The sequence below is a fragment of the Castanea sativa genome, chromosome 5 (genome assembly GCF_040712315.1).
Source record: "Castanea sativa cultivar Marrone di Chiusa Pesio chromosome 5, ASM4071231v1".
NCBI classification, from domain to species: Eukaryota; Viridiplantae; Streptophyta; class Magnoliopsida; order Fagales; family Fagaceae; genus Castanea; species Castanea sativa.
This window is the reverse complement of record NC_134017.1, coordinates 54,113,859-54,124,178: the sequence shown is the minus strand read 5'-3', so window position 1 is coordinate 54,124,178 and position 10,320 is coordinate 54,113,859. Positions and strand designations below refer to the sequence as shown.

The 10,320-nt window shown below is 33.5% G+C and overlaps 1 protein-coding gene across 1 annotated transcript; it reads left to right on the top strand.

Annotated features, from left to right (window-relative positions):
- Positions 1-245: 245 nt before the first annotated feature.
- LOC142635418 (uncharacterized) lies at positions 246-740 on the top strand. The gene has a single exon (XM_075809573.1). The coding sequence runs from the start codon at positions 246-248 to the stop codon at positions 738-740; it is 495 nt and encodes a 164-aa protein (XP_075665688.1).
- The last annotated feature ends 9,580 nt before the right edge of the window (positions 741-10,320 follow it).

Here is a 10,320-nt window from a genome sequence, read left to right as displayed (position 1 = left end):
GATCATGGGAGTTTATTGATTTGGTGGGCCAACCTTTGCGGTGGAAGGATGCTTACCCGGATATCATGGAAAGAGTCATGATGATATGCTGGGATTTGGAGGAATAGAAATGAAGTGAAGCATGGAGGAGAAGAAAAACTGGTGAGGCGGTGGTAAAGTGTTCGTGCTACCTACTCGAGGAGTTCCAAACGGCGAATAAGGTCGGAAGCAAGCGAGAGACTCAAACTCAAGAGGAGGCACAATGGATGCCCCCGAAGCAAGGCCAATATAAGGTAAATTGTGATGCGGCGGTTTTTGCCAAGAGCGAGGAGGTGGGCTTTGGCGTAATCATCCGTGACGTGCCCGGCTTGGTCGTTGCTGCTTTGAGTAAGAAAGGAGTTGGTCTTACCGGAGTGGTGGAAGCAGAGGCAAAGGCGTTGGAAGTGGCTGTCCAGTTCGCGAAGGATGTGGGAATAAGGGAAGCGACCTTCGAAGGTGACTCTCTAATCGTGTGTAGAGCGATCCAAGGCGTTGGTGACGTTCCTGCTTCAATTCAAAACATTGTCTGCGGCATTACACAAGAATTTCGTTGCTTTAGAACCGCAGAAGTGTCACATGTCAAAAGGCAGGGGAATGCCCCTGCCCATTTACTTGCCCAACATGCTGTGCATGTGGTGGACTTTTTCACATGGCTAGAGGAATGCCCTAGCTTTATTGAGCACGCGTGTGCCCATGATGTAATCCAAATTTCTACTGTTTAATTGAAATGTGTTTTCCTATCAAAAAAAAAAAAAAAAAAAAAACCAATTCCCTATTTTAAAAAGGCATAATTTTAAGGCTGTAGCGTTTTCAGTGTTGTTGAGCCTAAATTGAGAAAATGGCTTAAACATTATCTCTACCATAACATAGTGGAGGATTAGACTATCTGTCCATGCCTCTTTTTTTACTACTCAAATACTTCTACATTGGAAGCTTTCATAAAACATTTTGCGTGCAACACAAATACCTTAAAGAATTGATTTCCAAAATCAAGATGGAGTCTCAATTTTTTAATTCCACAATCCAAACATAGCTAACTCATAACAAAATCATATAAATACAACACCCATAGTCAATTGAGCCTAAATTTGCAAACAACAAAAAATTTGGAAGAACCTTTCAAACAAAAACTTTATATATATTAAAAAAAAAAAACTTCTGATTGCACATCTATACATATGTGTCTCTACTGCCGTCATTTCCGCCAATCTTTCTCACCAACTTCCCTGCTTCAACCATCATTACAACCTTCAGATGAAATTGGATAGTTAGAGGTAAAGAAAATAGCTCAATCTTGCATACTCATTAACACGGAAATGATGAACAGTTCTATCACATTGGAAAGGTCGTTTAGAATAATGAAACCTCATAATATCAATTTTTTATGTAATTAAATTCCATGAAAGAATGAAAGGGCATAATCCTGCCACATACAAGTGATAAAGTTTTTTTGTGTGGGAAAAATAAAGGTGATAAAAGCAAAAACTGCTTATTTTACATAAACTAAAAAGTTTTTGTTGAAAAAAAAAAAAAAAAACTAAAAATTGACTTTTGGAGTAATGAGACTCACTTGACAATACAATAAGACCCACTTTAGGAGCAAAGATAAACTAAAAAAAGTAAAATGAACAACTATATACTCATGATGTCAAACAAAAAGGCCACACATATGTGAATTCACATACCTTTTGTTGCTCCCGTTTCGGTTTTTATTTCAGCCTTGTGTATTCAGAATCTATTGTGAATACCTGTTTCAAAAAAAAAAAAAAAAAACTCCAAGACAAAAGGGGGAATATATATATAATCACTTAGTAGCGCTAATTTCTTTATTAATTTATTTGCTTATCTATAAATCCAAAAAAAAAAAGGTATAAAAATTGTTCTATTCTCCAAAGTTTGAACTACCCTGAACTTCTAATCAGGAAAACTGTGTAAATCTACGGCACAGAAATAGAGAGACACCTGAGGATTTTATGAGGAAAATAAGAGAATGAGAAGAAGGATTTTGATAAGCTAACTAAACATTAAACTCTAAAAAACATAAAACGACACCTTTCTCTCCTGACTCCTCTCTCGTTGTAACCCGGCCCAGATTGGATTCGCCTTTCTCTCTCTCTTGGGTCGACTGACTTCACGAATGGGCTGAAACTGTGGTTTATAAAAGTCATTCCGCGTGAGCTGATTTTCGAGTTTCCAAGAAAAGCCTCGGAAACTGGGCTTCTCTAAAAAGCCCAAAAAGAGCTCAAGCTTTTGCTAAAAAGCCTGTTTTCTAAAATTTCACCTCACATACCAATAAAATGCCGAAAACTCTTCTGTAGGCTGACTCTTTTCAGCCCTCCCAAACGGGGCCAGTCTTGTTGCGAAACCATACGCCCAATGGAACCACTTTGATATATATATAAAATATTTATTTATAGCTTTTTATTAAAAAATGACAAATTTTAGTTATAAAATTAGTTATGGTTTTAGGATACATTCTTACTCAATATCTTTTTATTAGAATTAGAGGTGAATTTTGATAAATCCATTGTTGAATTACATTTTTTTCTTATATCCTTCATGCTTTCAAAATTTCTAGAAAATTAAAGATTAATAGTTATGTCATCAATAAATTGTTTAAATTGTAAATTTTTGTTGCTTAAAATTATACATAAAATATAAGCTTATAGATCATATAGTAAATAAAATCCGATTGACATAAAATTTGACATGTGTATTATGAGCATAAAGAACATGTAATTCAACAATTAAAATTTTGAAATATATAGTAATATTAATGATATTGAGTAAGATTGAAATTTTATACTACAACCAATTTTGTAACTAAATTTTGTTCTTAAAAAAATTATAAATTGCAGCCTTCCTCACTTTCCTCCCTCCTGATAGTGACTCTCTCAATCTACCAATTAAAAATTCATAAATTGAAAATCGAAAAAATTGGTATTATCCACGTGGAATTATTAAGTATTTACATGTCCATAATTAAAAATTAAAGCCAATATTATTTATTCGTTCAGTTAAATTTTAAAATTAATCATTTTAAGGATCAACCAAACTGAACTAAGATAATCTTATACATGCATGTCTATTGTGAGACCTTTGATCAAAAATTTAGGTTTAAGCTTTGGTAAAATCATGATCTGGACATGATTTTGCACGTGAAAAAGAACAATTCATCCTTAATTTCACAATAACCACTTATGATGTTAAGTTTAAGGAAAAGCTCATTTATGAAATTTGTATATGAGATTTTCACAAATATATAATTATCATTTTACCTTTAATGCTAAAAAATATTGAAAAATGTTTTTTTTTTAAAGGCAAAAACACTATGCTAGTCTCTACATTTTGGAGTCATAATCAATTCGGTCCTTGTTATTTTCAACTTAGAGTCAATTTAGTCCCTACCGTTAACTCACTAACAGAAAATGCATACGTGGCTAACGGTGTGCTTTGTCGGCATACACATGGCAATATATATATATATATATATATATATATATATATATATAATCAAATATTTAACATTTAAAAGGCCACATAAGCCAGGGACGGAGCTACAGTTTGGCATTGGGGGGCCATTGCCCCCCCTGAGATTTTGAAAAACCAACAGCCATATATATGCAATAGGCTTGAGTTACAATTTAGGCCCAAGAAGAATTAAACCTGCCCCCCATCTCCAAACTCTTGGCCCCTTAAAAAAAAAAAAGTCTAAGCAACACAACAAACCAACCCAAATAATAAGACAGATCAGCCCAAACAATTTAGTGTACGTGAATAGCAAACATTTCTTTTCACTTCCTCCATGCCCATTTATGTATTTTGTTTATCTCTTGGAATCTCCCTCCATACCCATTTATGTTATTTGTGTCTTTGTTTGTGATTGCATTGTTGTTGTTTTTTTTTTAATTTTATTTTAAATTTTTCTTTGTGAAATATGTTGCAAAACTATGAAGTGTTGAGTGTGTGTGAGCGTGACCTATTATAACTTATAAAGAGAATAGATTGAGTGAGTAATTACTAAAAAGTTACTTAGTAAAGTTAAAGAAACTTATTAAAAAAAGAAGTATAGTTAAAGAAAAAGATAATTGTACAGTTAATAAAAACATTTGGTTGGCTATTGGGTTGTTGAGGGAAATGTGTTAACTATAACAAGCTAATAAATTTATAAATTGAAAACTAAATTATGAATTGATAAGAAATAAATTTATAATTAATTTCTTATGCATACTATCCGCATTCTTATATTTTTTTTTATTTAGTAATAATAATTAGTCCTTTTGTTCTTATAAAAAAATAAAAATGAGTCCTTTTGTGAGATTCAATCTTAGAAGAATTTTGCCCCCCCTAACTCGAAGTTCTGGCTCCGTCCCTGACATAAGCATTTCAATAACAACAGAAAAAGCCATGTCAAACCAAAAACTAATCTGGAAAAATTAACTTAAAAAAAAATAAAGAAAATGTTTTTTTTTTATCCTCAATTTCTTTAATTTTCTTGTGTATTCTTGCACTTTCTTAGCTACCAAATACGGCTAAACAATACAACAATCTGAGATAGGCTCTGGCTATCTCATGCATCTTTATTAGGACCATAGATGAGATTTCCTCAGCAGCAAAGTGCTTCTCTTCGCCTTTATAGTTCACCACAATCATAGGCTTGTCACCAGGACCTTCAATGACCTTAAATGGCCACGGATTGATATCAGTTTGAACCATGGGATCACTGAATCTCGTACCAATCAACCACTTTACATTTGCAATATAATACCCTATTAAAAAACATGAGGCTGCTAGATCGGCCATGGAGGCCCGATTACAGGTCTGGGTTGTGTAAGTGAGAGCGTAAGAGAAAGTGAGATAGAGAGAGCTTAGAGTGAGAGAGAAAGTGAGGTTTGTTGGGAGAGCTTCACGATGAGAAACAAACGGAAAGGCCATGGTGGTCAAGGTTCAGTCAGAGAGAGAGAGAGAGGAGATTTCTAGAAGGAGATTTTATTTTGGTTGGGATTTTCAGATTGAAGTATTGTTTGGCTGTGTTTGGTAGCTAAGAAAGCGCAAGAATACACAAGAAAATTAAAGAAATTGAGGATTAAAAAAAAGTTTTCTTTATTTTTTTAAATTAATTTTCCATTTCAGTTTTTGGTTTAACATGGCTTTTTCTGATGTTATTTAAATGCATATGTGGTCTTTTAAATGTTAAATATTTGATTTTATATTTTTTTTATACCACGTGTATGTCAACAAAGCACACCGTTAGTCACGTATGCATTTTTCGTTAGTGAGTTAATGGTGGAGACTATATTAACTCTAAGTTAAAAATAACAGGAACTAAATTAACTACTACAAAAATAGAGGGACCAAATTGACCGTGACTCTAAAATGTATGGACAAAATAGTATTTTTGTCTAAAAAAAAGGTCTCCACTCTCCACAATTCTTTATTGTTAGCTCTCAAGAAAAGCATCAGTTTTATATGTGCTTTTATATCAAAATGACTAATTAAGTTATAATTGAACTCTTTGCAATTATTTATGAATTCAAGATTCAACTAAATACCCAATGTGGGATTCAATATACACTTGCATAACACAATCGATCAAATCCACACAATTAGGCTAGTATCATGTACTAACTCAATATAAATGTGAATGAAGATATAAACAATAGTTTTTATATTATATACATATAATATAAAAACTTTTTACTGAAACTAAAAACTTTATACTTAGAATACTGTAGATAAAGGTAAAAGTTGAAATAGTACAGTGAGACTCATAAATAATAGTAAAAATAAGCTGAATAGTAAAATAAGTTGACAAAAATAATATTGTCAAATAAACACTAACTCAAAATAAATGTGAACTAAGATATAAACAATAGCTTTTATATTGAATATATATGTTCATTGACTAAAAGAGGGGTCAATACCTTCGTGAAATATAGATCCTAAGTATATAGATTTGTGTAAACATTGCAAATAGAGCCAACCCATTGCATGCATGGAGTACACGCCACGACTATGTCGATAATCCATGTAAAACCGAGCCCCGTGAAACACCGCAAATTAATTCACATGCTTCCTTCCTGTATTTTTGGCTAAAACTTGCTTGACAAAAACCTATTGACCCTCACTCTTTTTTTGAATTGTATTGACCCTCACTCTAAGGTGGAGCAACGAAAAACAAAGATGTCAAAAAGTAACAGACATGTCAGTAACATATCTAGATTCGCACACCATTAATGCAAATTCCATTTGAATTTAGGAGAAAGTTTAAAGAAGGAAAAAAACTATACAAAGTCAAATTTGACTTTTAGAAGGTGGCCTCTTATTTCGCACAACTATCTAAGATTCTAAGGTATATATCTTTGCTATTAGTTCTCTACGAATATATTATATACCCTCAATTGTTTTTCATTAAAATATATAAAGTTATATTATTCCAGTTAAAGGTAGATACAAAGCCATGGATTGTAAGGGAAATTTCCACAACAGAATCCAGACTAGGAGGTACAGAAATTGTCTCAATCTAATCGTTTTGTTGATGTTGATTCAGGTTCTTTGAGTATAGATCCCATTAAATAACTTGAAAGTCTTTATGATACGAGCTTCTTTCTAAAATAGCTGGCCAAATGGTGAGAGATCATGGAGCTGAGGAGATGTATTCAGTGTTTTCCTTGAATAGATAGATTCTCGTGTATGCTTGCCAGAAAAATATGTCACCCCACTAGATTTTGCCGTTGACAACCCATGAAGCATTGCCACAGCTAGATCCTCCTCATTAGAGCTCATGTATTCCTTTCGCATAAACCTTTGGGTTGCAATAATATTCTCCTTGGTCATTTCACAACATAATCCTCATACTTGTAGGCTATATATATATAGTATGTCTTCTAAGCTGGCATCTAACACTCACAAAGGTGAGTGTGTGAAATCCAACTAGTGGAAGCGACTGTTCTTGCCTGATTCTCTGATTCTAACTAACATTTCTTCGAGGTTAACTTTAATTGTTACCAATTGAAAATGAAATTCATAGTTTGATGCATTAATTACAGAGAACTGAGAGAAGCGTTAGTAAATACGCTTATCAGCCTGAATCTATCTAATATTTTTATCTTTGTCGGATTCAAACTATCAAAGAAATCTATTTCTACACAATAACAAAATTGGGTGCATAGACATAGCATGCATTAAATGACATTCAAGAATGAATGACTCAAAATCTTACCTTCTGATTTCATCTATATTATTGCCTGACTATTATCATCCATGTTATCCTCATTACAAGATCAACAATGCTATTGACATAAACTCAAAGCCACCCTTTTGATATGTAGCTTAAAGAAAAGAGACAAAAACTGTGACAAAGACGCCAAGAAAGATATAAAGAAAATGCATTATAGAACATAAACCTTGAGACAAACCCATCTTCATCTGTGTTCTATGGAGATTGGACTCTTAAGGTTTTGTGTTGGAGCGGGTACAATATGACTCGGAGTAGTCATTGTGGCACCTAGATGAACCGGACGGAGGGACAAAACCCTTTGGTAGCATGGCAAAGAAAGGTCCGGTTCCAGAGTTCTTGATCTTCTTTCTCCTCATCTTCTTCTTGTTACTCCTTTTCTTGTTGCTGAGCTCTTGTTTGTTCAAGAAGAAAGTTTCGGTGTTCTCGAGGTAGAACATTCGGTACTGGGCTGGGACGTTAGAGCGAGCTTTGGGTTGGATTTCATGGGATGATGATGATGATGATGATGATGAAGGGGGAAGAAAGGACACGAGGAGGAGAGAAAGAAACAGTAAGGCGCAGAAGAAGCTCTTCAAGTTATTATTTGAACCCATGAGACTTGAGAGTTTGGTTTGTGGAGCATTTGTTGTGTAATTTTGTGAAGGCAATTTGTAAAAGGTGAGCACTGAGATTTGAGAACTGTTAATTCCAAGAGGGCTTTTGTGGCTTTTAAGAGAAGGATTAAGAGAGAAGATGTGAACGCTAAGTACTAACTACGTACTTAGCGTAACTATGACTTTCAAGGTCTCCGAAAGGGTTTTTCTTTAAGGACTTTTCAAGGGGTTAAGGTCTATGTTTTATTGTATACTGTGCAATATCCGACTAATTTGTATTTCACTCAAAAAAAAAAAAAGACAGCCAAGATATTCTTGACTTTTGTTGCCAGATGGGTTTCCTCTATTGTTAAAGTTTCCTTGTACGCTCTTTGTAGGATGCTAGGATTGTCTTTTCCCCTATGTTCTTCTTCCTGGTAGGTTCCTCTCTCTCTCTGGACAGTGACAATTGTTTCTCTTAATTAGTTCTAGCATTTTCTGATGAAGAAACCCAAATAAATTACAATTCCACCACCTCACCTTCTGTTTAGTTTCCTTTCAGTTTCCTTTGCCAGGAATTTGGGGGATCCTATGGACTCTAAGTTCCATGCTTTTTGGACAACCACATCAGTACGGCTTTCCCTTTCTTATCCAATTTTCTTCGAATCTGAATGGTGTGGGCCCTTCTAGCAGAATGGATAGTAATGGCTGATAGGTTACATAAGCTTATAGTGTCCTCCATTCCGCATTTACAATTGCTTTGTACAAGCGCCCATACAGTTTTTGACAAAAGGAGAATGGACATTGGGTCTCAAGATAGAGAAGAGATAGACAATTGTTTTTGTAGATTTTTACAATGTACCTCTTTCAACCATCAAATTCATGCTAGCTGGTTCGAGAGCTCCAACACATCGTAGAACCTGTGTCATCACTGATGAAGAGAATTAATGAAGAACTTACGGGTGTTATCTCATCACCTGAGGAAATCAAGGTTGCAGTTTCCAGCATGGGGTCAACAAACCAATCATCTCGGACCAGCATGGGGATGGAATCTAAGGGAAGTCACAACTTAACATTTCTAACATCTTTGAAACCTCCCTGATTGCTATGAACACCAACGCGCACAACCAACAGCAATGAGAGTTACTCGTCTATATATATACTATTAAACCGAAACTACTATTTTTTAATTTTTTTTTAATAAAAAAAATCACAATTTTCTATGTCAGTAATATTTTTAAAAAATAAATAAATAAACCACTTTCGCCCCCCAAATACAAAACCTGATACTACTAAAAAGTATAAATAAAACACGACTATAAAAAAAGAAGCTCTCAAACGCTCTATTCCATTGATTTCAATTTCCAACAGCAGCTTGATCTCATGAGGCCATAAGGCTCCTTCAACACTAGGTCCTGATATTCCCCAGTTTTAGGTTGATGGCAGTCAAAATTTTTAGGAAAGAAGCAGCTACCTGCTTCATCAATCCAAGCAATGGATTCCTGTATGGTTGTTTTCAAGTCCACTCGAAAAATATGCAGAAAATCAAGCATAAAGCATATGCAAAATATTGTGGCTCACGCAGTCACGAGCTTAACAAATTTGGATCTCCATCACGCAGAGAGAGAGATAGGAGAATAGAGGAGAAAAAAAAAAAAAAATGAAAAGTTAAGATTGTGTGTCAGCTAATGAGTAGATAAAAATGTGATGAAATTCAAAAGGGGTAGACGTGCGTGAATAAGAAAAAACAAGAGGAAAAAAAAATTAAAAATAAGAAGAAAGTGAAATATGGCTGGTGAGGAGATATTAAAATAAAAAATAATAAAATGTTGTAAATAGAGTTGTCTTGGACAGGTGTTTTAGCCAAATTATGAAGCCACTACTATCCAGCCCTAGTTTCAAATTTGCCTTTGTTCCATTAAAAAAATTAATTAGTATTTTAATTAAAGTAATAGTAGTTTAAGTTAATTGGTTAGATTAATTTTAAAATAATAATTTTTTGGGGAACAAAATAACAAGTTTTATAAATGTATGAAAATATAAATTTTATGTTTTTTTTTTATATACAAAAGGTTATAGGATATATATATGAAATTTTATATTATATATATATTATTTTTTTTAGAAACTTTGAAATACCTTGAAATAGTACGCCGAAATTGGCCGATATCGAAATATTCTATTGCATTGGACAAATCAAAATGGAATTCATAACATTGGTATATATGCTCTGTCATTGCCGTAACATATAGTCTCTAGCTGGTCAAGCTTGGAATCCTTAAATTGCTTTATTTTATAATTTTAAGTATTCTTTTCTTCAAAAATAATAAAATATAAAATACCCAAAAAGAATTCTATTTTTCAACCTTTTTCTCATAAACAAAATAGGAAAATAAATTAATAATTTTCAATACAATTAAATTCCAAATAAACATCAAACAAAAGACTAAAAGTTATTTCTTTTCCTCCACTTACCAAGCAAACAAATAT